Source organism: Gambusia affinis, linkage group LG08 (assembly GCF_019740435.1).
Source record: "Gambusia affinis linkage group LG08, SWU_Gaff_1.0, whole genome shotgun sequence".
Classification (NCBI taxonomy): domain Eukaryota; kingdom Metazoa; phylum Chordata; class Actinopteri; order Cyprinodontiformes; family Poeciliidae; genus Gambusia; species Gambusia affinis.
The window spans coordinates 19,240,402-19,254,344 of NC_057875.1; the positions used below are offsets into that span (position 1 = coordinate 19,240,402).

Consider the following 13,943-nt stretch of genomic DNA (forward strand, 5'->3'; position numbering starts at 1 on the left):
CCAAAGCTTGAGGAAGACATGTGTGTCCGATTGGGCACAGCGGCTTCTTATATACCACGCCCACTTTGCCCAACCGGAACCTCGCACCTGAAAGCTATTTGTATAGCAATATATATATATATATATATATATATATATATATATATATATATATATATATATATATGTGGTTCCTCCGGCGGAGGTGCCGGAGGAACCATCATGGGAGGACAAGCCCCAGCAGGGGCTGTACCACCGGCAAATAACCGAAGTGGCTGACATCAGAAAGTCCTACCAATGGCTGGAAAAAGCTGGACTGAAGGACAGCACAGAGGCCCTCATCATGGCCGCCCAGGAACAGGCCCTAAACACCAGAGCAATTGAGGCCCAGATCTACCACACCAGACAAGACCCAAGGTGTAGGTTGTGCAAGGAGGCCCCTGAGACAGTCCAACACATAACAGCAGGGTGCAAGATACTGGCAGGGAAAGAATACATGGAACGACACAACCAAGTGGCAGGCATAGTGTACAGAAACATCTGTGCAGAATATGGACTGGAACCCCAAGATCAAAGTGGGAAACACCCCCGAAGGTAGTGGAGAATGACCGAGCTAAGATCCTGTGGGACTTCCAGATCCAGACAGACAAAATGGTGAGGGCGAACCAACCAGACATAGTCGTGGTGGATAAACAACAGAGGAAAGCCGTTGTGGTGGATGTGGCAATACCAAGTGACTGCAACATCAGGAAAAGGAGCATGAGAAACTAGAGAAATACCAGGGCCTAAGGGAGGAACTGGAGAGGGCCTGAAGGTGAAGACCACAGTGGTGCCTGTGGTCATCGGGACCCTCGGGGCAGTCACCCCCAAACTGGAACAGTGGCTACAACAGATCCCAGGAACAACATCAGACATCTCAGTCCAGAAATGTGCAGTCCTAGGCACAGCCAAGATATCAGCAGAACCCTCAAGCTCCCAGGCCTCTGGTAGAGGACCCGAGCTAAGAGGAAGAAGAATCACCACCCGCGGTGGGTGAGAAGGGAATTTTTTTTTTTTATATAAATATATATATATATATATATATATATATATATATATAAATATATATATATATATATATATATATATATATATATATATATATATATATATATATATATATATATATATATATATATATATATATATATATATAAGAAATATATATATATATATATATATAGACCATATATATATAATATATATATATATATATATATATATCTATATATATATATATACACACACACATATATATATATATACACACACATATATATATATATATATATATATTTATATATATATATATATATATGCTGCCACCCCTGAATAAACCTTGTCCCCCTCTTGCCACCCCAAAGATATTTTTCTAGGTCCGCCCCTGAGTGGAACACACAAAAACATGCAAAAATTACTAAAGTTTTTTTTGTACTGTTGTGACCATTAAACAATCTCCCCTTCAGTTCAACCTTAAAAGTAGAGAAACATAGTTGATGTTACCCTGATACAATAACTTGCATTTAAGCTTTGGCAAAGCTCAATGTAGTTTTCACAGGTGGTGGAACATTACTGTCAACAGCTGCTGAAAGTAACATACTTTTTCTAAGAGTAATTAGTTATCAGATTACTTTTTCAAAATAACTATGCCATCACTGCACATAACGCATTGCTGTGATAATGCTGCAGTGTGAAGATGTGTGATGATGATGTGAGGTCGGAGGATGAAAGATGTGGGACCATGATGTGTTAAAACGATTCTGGTCTTTTGGTTCTGGTCTGGTCTGCATCCCCAGAACCAGAACTAAATATGGAGAAGGAGCATTCAGTTTCTATACAGCACAAATCAGGAACAAATGTCCAGAAAATAGTTAAAAAGCTGAAATACCGAGTTTCTTTAGATCTAGACTAAAACCCACCCTTTTGAAACATTATAAATGAAACACTGACCAACCTTTTGATGTTTAATGATGGCACTTAATCTTTCAATTGTTGATTTTTGTATTTTTATGATGTAAAGCACTTTGACCTGCTTTTTTGTTGAATTGTGCTATACAAAAAAACTCGACTGGTGCGTGAGAATGACGATGGTGATAGAAGAGGCGAGGCACTCGAAAGCGAGTACAAATAAAAGCAGACATTTATTGTCAGATCTACTGTACATGTGTCATCTTACAGCAGCACAGTGACTCGTACAAAAGGATAACTGGAATGTTTGTTCAGTAATACTGACGTGTACCATATAATGAAAGCAGTCTGTTACATCATGATCATCAGAGGTATTACATCTGCTATAGTACCAGTCCACCTCCTCAGGTGGACAGCTCCTGTCTGAATGGAGTCCATGCACGGCTCCGCGCCTGCCAGAGAAAGTCATGCGGCACTCTTAGTGGGAAGCTCCGTGCTGTTGTGTCTCGTCTTGCGAGATGTGCCGTCGTCTCGCGGCCGTGCTTTCTGCAGGCTGGACATGGCGGCGGTGCGCTCAATATCGATGAGAGCATACATCTCGGTGCGCCGTGTCGGCGTGCTCGGGGGCAGCGGGGAGGTGGGGGTACGAGGCGTGTGGGGGTTGCTGCCGTCCGACGTACCCTTGTGTCCGCCGCTGTCCATTTCCACCTCAATGTAGTTCAGAGTTTTAGGTGGCTCCATGTGGCCCGGCAGCGGCGGCCGGCGGAAGTCGAAGTTAAAAATGGTCGGACCATCGGTGCGTCGGCGGGCCGTGTCGGGCCGGTGCGCGCTGAGCGGCGCAGTCACGTTCTCTGTGTTGACGTAGTTGTGCGAGGGCTCAAGGACAGCGGACAGCGGGTGGGAATAGGAGTGCTGCAGCAGGCTGTGGGTGGTGTGGTGGTTGTATCCGTTGAGCGACGGTGTTTTCAGACCGCCGTCAGCGCTCTCCTCCTCCTCGGCACTTGGCTTCCTTGCCTCCCAAACCGGCGGCAGTGCCGGAAGGTTTTCATAGTCCAACAGAGCAGTGCGCCGCTGGGCTGAGTTGTTGACATTCTGCAGGTCGGGGGTTAGGGGAGCCGGGCGGTGGCGACGGGGAGCCGTGGCGGGGTTGGAGGAGGACCCATTGGAGTGCGGTGTTGGTGGCTCGGCCAGGGTAGGGGTTGGGATGGGGCCGTTAGTCTCTCGGAGCTCGGCGGCCTCCTGCAGCTCCTGTTGCCTCTTTTTCTCCATCTGCTGCTTCTGAACAGGGGTGGGGCCGAGCACAAAGCGCACCCCCTGAGGCTCCAGCAGAACCTGGGGCTCTGGCTGGGGTGCGGGGGGCACAGGCTCCACACGGGTCCTGGGAGGAGGCGGCGGGGTTGGAGGACACTGAGACTGCGGTGAGGTGGGGCTTTCCAGGGGGGTGACGACAGTGAGCGGGCTGGGCTGGTCCTCCAGGAGCCCCGTGGTGTTCACATAGGTGTGCACCTGCAACACAGAAAGCAGCGGCATCGGCATCAGCGGGACACCATATCAGGTCCATATCTCACTAGCAAAAGGTGAACTTCAGGTTCTGTCTGAAGTGAATGTTAAGTCATCGTGAGGTCAGCAGGCACTCATCTTACCGCCTCGTCAGCCACAAGCAGCGGGTGTGTGGACTCCTCTCCCACAGACGGCAGCCGCGTGCTGGCCACAGATGGGTGACGGGTGGATGGGTGAGACGGTGTCTCTCCCACTGAGGGCAGCCGACTCACCCCATTGGGCACCGTAGGTACCGAGTAACCCAGAGCTGCAGCCAAAAGACAACAACACACCCGTTTAACAACAGTACTATATGACCTCTGACATGCAAAAGCAGAAATAGTCATTTCCTGATAACAAGACTTATCAGATTACACTTGGTGTGTGTGCGCACCTGCAGGAGTGATCGCCCCCTGCTGGTTGGTGTCCAGCACGGCCTCTTCCACCACACTGATGCTGTGATTGTGCATCACCTCCTGCAGCATGTTGAAGATCTCTTCAGCTCGAGAACATTTGAAGGCAAATATACCTGCAAGCACAGGAAATTGGAGAAAGTGAGACGGTGATTTCACCACAGAGGGTGGAGAAACAGAAACCACAACACACATGTCTGCGTTTAACTGGAAGAGACAAGGAGCAGGAAGAGTAGGGGATTGGTCAGCTGACTGGAGCTCATAGGAACATATAACAAGAATCCATATGGTAATCCATACCCGCCTTCCTGTATGAGACCGAACAGAACCTGTTCAAGTCCGTAGAAAGTATCTGGGAACCGGATTCTGTTGATCTTCCTATTGTCACCATCTAAACTCCAGTTTATAGTTTATTGATATGAATCAAAACCCTTAGCCCAACACTCCGAGTGGTCAGACAGGAGGACCACCTAAAGATCCATGTGACAACTGAGTGACAATAAGACAACTGACAGATGATGTGGTCTTTACACCTGAGAGACAAGGTGAAGGAAAAGACATGAAACACAGAGGGGACTGTGGGGGACATGGCACAAACACAATTATTGATCCCTGTGTATTCACAGCATAATCAATACTGATCAGCCGATCACCCCCATCCGGTCTGAGACTTACCGACCCCCTCCTAACCCTGAGCAGCCCAGGGTCCTGAGAGCGTGCAGGAGGAGAGACACAGTGCAACTTTAGCCTCAACATTTTCCACTTCAACATTCTTTTCCAGGTTTCCTCGTCATCTCCTCCCACAGCTCCAATGTGGGCAAAAATCAGCTGCCAGCTAATTTGAAAGATGCGTAGATCCAAAAAACATTTTCTAAGAATGGGCGGTACAAATTGCTCTGATGTATTTGTTGGGGTGTGTCATTAATCAGTTTGCAATCACATCACAATGTAATCGAATCAGATTTGCACCACTACTATTCATTCAAACCTGCCGGGAAAATAAAATAGTCAGATGTTTCAAATATATCAGGTGTATTTTTTTGATGAGGAAACTGCTCAGAGTGTAAACAAAAGGGTGGAGCTTGTTGTGACAGAGCTCTCTGCTCCTCATTATCACCTTCCTTAGAAAGATTGAAAAGGAGAACGGATCCGAGAGGATATGGCTGTCTTGTAAAAACATTTCAAATTTTGGGAAGTCATGTTGGATTATTATAGTAAGAATAAAATTCATGAGTTCACCAGAGCACAAAATGAAGAGCTTCAGCAGCGATACCAGGTTAACTGGATATCTGAACATTGTTTCTTTTGTGCTATTGGAGTTCCAACACTTTGTACCATGGAGTGTCTGGAAACATTGATCGCTAGTAATGCTAATGGTGCCATAACATGTTTTTGACTTTGCTTTAGGAAAATGATAAACAATTAAACTTTTAGCTTAATGAAAATGATAAACAATGAAACTTTTAGTTTCATTCTTTTAGTGAACAGCGTCTTTAGATATTTAAGCTTATCAGACAGATTTGAAAATCAAAAGTCCTTGGTTGGGTCATTTCTAATTACTGTGATTGGGCAGCAGGGGGCATTGTTTGTCACACTGAAATGTTCGTGTAGCTCCTTGAGACAATAAGAACCTTTCCTAACTCTGCTGTGGGACCTCTGTTCCTTCTTTAGACCTCCTGCGTCTGAAGAAACCCCTAAACATCTGGAATCATCTTTATGTCAAGTAAAACAGATACAAGACCTTCTACAAAACACACAACCATAAGACTGCTCTGCGCAGTACAAATTTTCTCATGTCAAGGAAACCACCAGAGGCAAGTTTGTTCTGATTAGTTTGTCTGACAGACGTACCTTGGCCGGTCTGGCAGCGACGGCCGCTCTCGAAGGAGAACAGATTGGAGTCATAGCCGTAGCGGCGCAGGCACAGGTAGGGCCACCTGACGTCGTCACGGCGATGTGTGTGGAGGACGAGCTCGGATTCAGTCAGCTCCATCACGCCTGAGCCCAGCTCGTTCCCATCATCGTCCACATTGATCACCTGGCAGCAGAAAAACACAAGCAAGGCTGTAACTTTGCAGAGCTGAGCAGTTCTAGCATCGAGCGATATCACAGAAAGAAACAGAATGAAAAATTTAAAGTCATGTTGATTTGTTTCAGAACTTCACATCAGATAGTCATATTTATTTTGTTTTGCGGATATGTCATCTGTACAAGGAGAAACCTGTTGAAGCGTTTTGAGCTGACACTAGTTCATATTAAAGGACTCGATGGCTATTGAATACATTCACACAGCAGGCAGATGCGACCCAAATCAGAATTTTTTTTGCCCATATCAGACTTTCTCATGGCAGTCTAAAAGGTCCAATTCTGATCTTTAGACACAAAAAAATCTATTTTGTGCCACTTCTGTTTGTAGTACTAAAAACGGATAAGTATCCGATTGTTTTCAAAGCGTCTGCAGTGTGAATGGTACATGTCCTAATTCGGTCAGAAAAGACCACTGTTGTCAACCACATCAACCACCAAGGTGGCACTAGGTCAGCGCAGCTTCTGAAGGAGTCGCGGGATCTCCTGGAATGGGCATCTGTTCACCTATCCACCTTGCAGGCGATGTACTTGCCTGGGCTGCACAACTAGGTAGCAGACTCCCTTTCCCGACAGGCGCCAGCTCTGGCAGAGTGGTCCCTCAATACCAACATAGTCTGCCTGATCTGGGACCTTTTCGGTCAGGCAGAGGTCGACCTGTTCGCCACAGAGGAGTCGACTTATTGTCCTCTATGGTTTTCCCTTACAGGGGCCTCAGGTGCACTGGACCAGGATGCCTTGGACCATCGTTAACCCAGGGTCCTCCTATATGCCTTTCCGCCCCTTTCCATGATTTGGCTGACTCGAGTTCTCGAGGAGGGCCGCAGGATGTTGCTGGTTCCCACTTCTACAGCACTAGAGGCACATATTGCAGCCTCTGCTGGTATACGACTAGGCCTGTCACAATAACAAATTTTGCTGAGCGATTAATTGTCTCAAAAATTATTGCGATAAACGATAATACCTTTGTACACTGATTTAATGGAAATGACGTAATAATGCATGTGATTTCCTGCCAAAGATAGATACACTTTATTTTTAAAACAACATTTACTGACCCCTATTGACCACTCTTTGGCGATCAGTAGAAAAAGATTCTGTAGGAACAGAGCTTCGGATGACGTCATGCTATATAGCCTCTGATTGATCATCCAATATGTCACAGGTGTGACTCTGTTGATACTATTGCTCAAACGGCGCATGCACGAAGGGAACATTTAGTGCTTTCAGCACTGTCCTCTGGCGGTCATCTGGGATTCATAGAACCGTAGTTACATATGTAACTTTCGTTTTTCAGCCGTATCGTCCAGTCCTATACAGATCTATAATATAAAAGGGACTCCACCTTTGACACATTAGTGATGATGTAACCTTTGTCCATCAGTTTCATTGTTTCAACCCAAAAATATAGGAAATAAAAATGAGGTTTTAAAAGGCTGAGTAACTTTAAAAAGGTTGAGGAATCTCAAACTTTTAAAAGTAAATTTTCTTTCCATCACCAAACACTTTCACAGTCATCTGAGAGATGTAAATGAAAGTAGAGTGACACCATGTGAAGAATATTGATTACCAATTCAAATCCAAAATATAAATACTGAGACAGCTCAAAAACAGCCTGTGTGAACCATCAGGGACAACGGCTCTAAGCTGCAGCTTGTGTAAAGAACATATGACCTCCAAAGGCATCAAACACGCTAAATCATCCACAGATGAAGAACATCTGATGTCAGGAACATAACTGAAGCAACTCCATGTTTGCTGGTTCAACATGAGTTGTCACAGCTACTTTCTTCACACTAATCAGCTGTTAATGCAGGAATGTTTATAACGCCGCTCCGTTAACGAATCAGCTCCAAGTGACTCACCTGCTCTATTCACCTAATAATGAGAACAGCTTAAACATGTCTGGCTCTCACTGGTAGAACAGGAGAGAAGGAACCGCGGGTTGTGAAATAAGAGCGTGGGACGGTCATTAGTGAGTAAGTGAGGGCGTGGGCGGGGAGGCGGGCAGGTAGAGGCAGGAACTCACCTTGAATTTACTCTGATGATTATCTGGAACTGACTCTTTCTCTGGACAGCTTAAGCAGCTACCCATGGCTTCTTCAGAGCACCATCTGACGTCTGGAACAGAGAAAACCTTCAGTGGGGAACCCGAGAGGCCATCGTAGCGTCACACTGCTGGAGAACTCACCTAGATCCAGCCTCCAGCAGCTCTGCTTCCATCATCAGAGCTTTCGTGGGTCTGCAGGGAGGAACAGCAGCTCTGTGGACCAAACCGGGACAGAATTATTTCAGTAATGGGACATACCTCACCCAGTCTGATTGGTTTTCTTATAATTCAGTTCTACCCATTTTCAGAAAGCCTTCCAAGAATAAATCTTGTCAGAGACCAAGGCCAAAAATGCTGCAAATTCCATATGCAAGCCAACAACATTTATGTTGAGTTTCAGCATACATAAAAAAGTGAATCAAATCTGGAACAACATTTAATCTTCCTGTCGTTTAATAGCAACACCACATACTAAATACAGAACACTCATTGTTGGGGTTTTTAATATTATGTTTATAAATCAATCAGAAATGAACTGAACAGGACTGCAGTGAGAATTCACAAATAGCAGCTGGGTTTTCTAAATCCTGACCAAAACACTGCTTGCAACTCAAACTTTGTAGGATTATTGAACATCACCAGCTGCTGTTTAGAAATCCTGACTAAAGTGCCATTTTTCACTCCTTTCATAAGTCTGTCAGGTGTTTAATCAGTTGGTGTTTGTTAATAGGAGCCTAAGCAGAATTCAGATCATCTGTATACAAGGACTGCTAGAGACGAGCATTCAAAAACAAAGGATGCTGTCTAACACGGTTCAGAAATCAGAGTGGTGATATTCATCCATCTTTACACAAAAATAAATAACGGATTTGTGGAAATAAACTATCTTCCTGGTGTTTGATTTTCTCCAGAAACCCACAGGGAGCAACAAGCTGTTACTGGAAGACATGGTGGTTTACTGGTGGAATAGTGAGACGTCAAGATGGCTTTCTGGCCAGCCAGGGTTTAGATAAGATGGAGAAAGACCCAGAGAGTAGTAGACACAGAGCTGCTGTGATAAAACAAATTCAGCCTGTTAATTTCTTCCATCTCGTTACAAACCGATGCAGAATCTCCTCTGAAGTAAAACAAATATTTGAGAGGTTTTGCAACACGTTCTTGAGTAGGTTTTAAATCAAAACACCGGCCTGAAAATGTGGATATTTATCCCTAAGTGACAGACATGCAGGGAGTTTATGATCTAAGCCAGTTTCACCAGTAATCTGATGCTTAATTTTATTCTTACATTGCTTCAAAAGCAACATCCATAGATGGATTTTAGATTGGAGAAACGTGCCAACCTGTAATGAATCTGGTCAAACAGACAATTTTTTCCCACATATATCTAAGAGAAGGCAAAACTGAAATGAAGATTATTCATTTCACCTAAACGAGGGACAGTCTTCCTCACAGCTATGATGCAATGTGTCCTAGTTCATGTCTGTTTACCCAGACAGGATGAATATTTTAACAGCATCTTTGAGTTCTGCAGCTCAGGTAAACACATTCCCAAACGGAGCAAAGACAACAAGAACGCGCATACATCTTCACTCATTCTGATCAAACTCTTGTTCCAATCGATGACTTCTGTCAAAGAGCAGCATCCAGCACTGAAACGACAACCACCAAAACCTACAAACAAACCGACGCACATGTAAACTAGAGCTGCACAATATATTAATATTGCAACTAGCTTTGACTTGTGAATCTGAGCAACATCACAATCACAATTGGATCCAATATTTGGTCAACATAATATTAAGAAAATGTGAATTTGTAATACTTTTACTGTATTTGCTATAACAATATTGATTACTAATAGCACATTTCTTCTCTGACCCTACAAATAAGTTGAGGGCATTCTCATCAGAGTCCCTGTAAACTGAATGCTTTGTGCTCGTCTTATCTTACGTTCAATGCATTCAAACTCTTGATAAATCTAACTTTGTGGCTTTACTTTCTCAGTCCTCTTCTCTCTGCTAACATAAAGTTTAGTTACTGAGATGCTAAAATCCACTGAAAGATTAGGGGCTATCATATTCATAGAGAAAAAAAACCCAACTTTAACAGGGACAAGTTTCCCTTTATCCAGTTATCAGGCGTCACCTCATAATCAATATGACCCTGTGTCCTGAACCTTGCTTTAAATTTGTCTAACAAACTTGAGCAGACAACCAGCACTTTACTCTTTATAGAACAATTTAATAATTAAAACTAAAACTACAAAAATTCTGAGAACCTTCTCAAATAATAAGAAAAAATTTTGAGCTGATGTCTTCCATTTTCCTATCTCACCTGCATGAGAGCATGTGATAAATGTATTTCATGGCAGACGTTAGGGAAACTCCCTAAAGGCTCCTCCTTCAAATTTTTTCTGTTCCATTGATTATTTCAAGTGTACACAGCATTTAAGGCTAATCGACTTTAGTCACATCTACAGAAAGCATCTAACTTATGGTAGCTCTGTCAGTATGAGTCAGTCTGCGGCTGCAGGTTGAGCTCCAATCACAAGATTTACCATTATGCTACTGGCGGTGTCGCCCCCTCAAAAACAGCCTTTAATTTACCATTGCAAGGTTTCAGTTTTCAAGAACTCTCAATAATAATATAAACACACCCATAGTGTAATTATTATCCATCTCATTCATTCCTATTAGCAACGTAATCAGGGCTTATTAAGTTTTTCGACAAAACCAAGTCTGAGTCACCTGAAAACAAGCGAATGTGTGCCAATTAATGTTCAAGTACCTAAATACATCAACACATTACATTTTCAAACAGGTGCTTAAAATCTACTGTCCATAAAAAATGTGAAACTGTATAATTTACATTCAGGGTTTAACTGTAATAATATTCAATACAAATTCAATACCTGTTACACAGCAGTATATGATCTATAACTATAGGGTGAAGATTTTAAAGCAACAAAAGTGACCTCTAAGCTGAACAAAACCGCAACGAGTCATTTAAAAAAAAAAAAAAAAGTTTACCTGTCAAAATAAATGGCAGAAGATTCAAAGATTATTTGTTGAACATTTCAGGTCAGTTTTTCTAGTTAAAAGTTTCATAACTGAGCAATTCTTCGTGACTCTGTCACAGATTTCAGTGTAAACAGGGGGGCAAATTAAGCCACAACCTCTTGTTACTTTTATCTGGCCTGATCTTGGTATTGTTATTAAGGTATTTTAAAGCTCTTTCAGCTTAAGTTGTTAGTTTGCACAACTATCATCATGGATCCTTATTGCATTATACAAAATTAATTATTGTGTGATTATAAATATAATCTAAATTTCTTTGTAATTATTTTTTCCTGCAAATATCATATAAAAATCATTTACAATTTGTCAAAAACCTGTAAACAATTATATAAATCAACTCAAAAACAAAAAAAAGAATATTGCTTTTTTCCCCTTTAACTGACAAAAACGCTCTCGTTTTCAATATTGGACCCAAATCAATAGTATCTGATTTGATCATAGATTATTGATCACATAAATAAAGTCAGGATTTTGAATTAAAAAGGTGCAGCTGTTTGTAGTTTGAGGAAGTTGACCAGGTCACTAAGACGTTGCACCAATGCCAGTATCAGCCATTCATCACCTATGGATCAGTCAGTCAGTAAATCAATCAATCAGCCAGCAGCTTAGAGTCACTGACAGGTTACTTATCAGTGCGGGTGTTCGGATTTTCCTTTTACTATAATTGGTTTTGTTCGTGCAAATACACGATATGTTCTGTTTAGGTACCATTAAGTAGCCTCACTAGCCTTTGCTGCCCAGGTGTGACCAGTACACAAAGCTAGGTTAGTTTGAAGGATTCTGGTCACGCAGAGGAAACTTCCCTGAGATGTTTCTGTAATGGCAGCTAGTAAGCAGCAGCTTCTTAGCAATAGCTACTGAACTTAGGGTACTTTAGTTCAAACTCACCGGGGTAAGTCAGCGGAGGGACTTCCAGCATCCGAACTTTCTGGACCTCCGGATGGCGGAGAAGGAGCTATGTTCTGTCCGAGTCTTTTGGATCTCCAGCAGCTCGGTTCTGTCCGTCCAGAAAGCGTTAGCAGTTAGCAGCTAGCGTTCGCTGCTGGAGCGCCAAAAAACAATCACAACTTCTTTCAAAGGCCGCTAACGCTCCTCTTCACGGGAAATAAAGGACCAGAACCGGTCACAATCCATCGGGAGTCCGTAGTGTGTCACTATAATCTCCGAGGTTCCTTCGAAAATAACTTTTCCTGCCTAAAAATAAGTTTTGTGAACTCGCTAAATCTTTCCACTGCTAGCTGTCTGTGGGGCTAAATCACTGCTCAACTTCCGGCTCTGCAGCGGCCTGAAGCGCATGCGCAGAGAGTAGGGTAAGGGCCTAGGACAAAACAGACTCACAACAGAGACCCAATGACTCACAACACACTTACTATATCACAGGGTAGACAGAATAACACACAGGACTCTCGACATATCACAAATTAGACTCCTAATAACACAACATAGACCTAATAGCAGACCACACATCAACAATAGCACACCAGAGATTCACAATCACACACAAGAGTTAGTAGTACAATGGTATTTCAGAGGCAAAACAGACTCAAAACAGTGTGACACAGCAGAAAAATACCACATAAACCCACATCAATAGAATACTCACGGACGCACCAGAACAAAGGATTCACAATAACATGCAATAGGGACATAACAACAATCAACATAACATACATCAGAAGCACAACAACAAACAACAAACTAAGCATGTGGGGCAAGCCTTTTCACATAACAGATGTGATGTACTTCTGCTAATTGTACTTTTACAACTCCTACATGCAGGAGTGTGGTGTCATTACAGTTTTGCTGTTATGCATTTCCATTGTTTGTCATTGTGTTTTATAATTGGTCAAGTGTTTATGTAGTGTTACATCATTTTTACAGTGTGTTCCAGAGAAACCTGCAAGGTGATACAATGTGTTGTAGAGTGTTTTCCTATTAGTGTCACATACTATTGGTTTAGTGTTGTGGCATTATTGTAGTAGCTTTGCTGAGTTGTTGCAGTGTTATCACAGCTTTGTTGTAGAAATAACACAGCAAAGTTAATTTTTTGTTAGAGTAATCTTACAGTATTGTTGCAGTGGTTTCACAGTATTTTTTCAGGGTTGCTACTGTTCTACTGGAGCATTTTTCCGTGCCAATGTGACGTTGTTAAGGAGTGGTTGCAGGGCTATTACAGTGTTTTTATAGCATTTTCATTGCTGTTGCTTTGTTGATTCAGTGTTGTTTTAGAGTTGTTGCAGTGTTTTTACAGTGTTTCATTATTTGTGCAGCATTAGTGCTGCATTCTTAAAGTGTTAGGACCTCTTTGCAGTTTTGCTGCCGTGTTGCTTCAGAACAGCTATAGGGATGCCACAGTGTTGTTTAGCGTTGTTACAGTGCTGGTATAGTACAACCTGTGCAGTTATAGTATAGCATGTTTAAAGTGCTGATGCAGTTTTGTTGCAGATTTGCTCCTTTCTTGATGTTGTTTGGCAACTGTGGAGTTAATGTAACATTGTCAGTTGATAAATAATTGCTGCAGTATTTTTCCAGTGCTGTAACGTACATTTTGCAGTACTAATGCAGCATTGACAAAGTGTTGCTACATCAAGTTTGCCGTCCTGAAGTGTTGTTGCAAAGTTTTTCCTGTTATTTTTTGGTCCAGTTGCTTTTATTTTTTATTTTAATGCAGCATTTTTAGAGTGCTGTCATAGATTTTTTTTTTTTTTTTTTTTTTTTACAATTTTGTATCTTTGTTGATTCCGGGTTACTCAGTGTTAATAAATTTCTTGCATCATTGTTTGGAAGTTGTTACATAGCTGTTCCAGTTTTGTAAGATGGTTAAAGAGATGCTAGAGTGATGCTAAGTGATTG

At 42.4% G+C, this 13,943-nt stretch overlaps 1 protein-coding gene across 1 annotated transcript; it reads right to left on the reverse strand.

Moving 5' to 3' along the window:
- Positions 1-2,135: 2,135 nt before the first annotated feature.
- On the reverse strand, positions 2,136-13,791 carry frs2b (fibroblast growth factor receptor substrate 2b). Its single transcript, XM_044123959.1, has 7 exons — positions 11,979-13,791; positions 8,155-8,226; positions 7,993-8,084; positions 5,730-5,916; positions 3,860-3,994; positions 3,570-3,733; positions 2,136-3,432 (listed from the first exon to the last, which is right to left on the reverse strand). The coding sequence occupies exons 3-7, from the start codon at positions 8,056-8,058 to the stop codon at positions 2,392-2,394; spliced, it is 1,593 nt and encodes a 530-aa protein (XP_043979894.1). The 5' UTR covers positions 8,059-8,084; positions 8,155-8,226; positions 11,979-13,791; the 3' UTR covers positions 2,136-2,391.
- Positions 13,792-13,943: the final 152 nt, after the last annotated feature.

Coding starts and splice junctions, on each gene's coding strand:
- frs2b (XM_044123959.1), bottom strand. CDS start 8,058: ATGGGTAGCTGCTTAAGCTGTCCAGAGAAAGAGTCAGTTCCAGATAAT. Junction 5,917..7,992: donor ATCATCAGAGTAAATTCAAG/GTGAGTTCCTGC, acceptor TTCTGCTGCCAG/GTGATCAATGTGGACGATGA. Junction 3,734..3,859: donor GGGGGCGATCACTCCTGCAG/GTGCGCACACAC, acceptor TTTTGGCTGCAG/CTCTGGGTTACTCGGTACCT.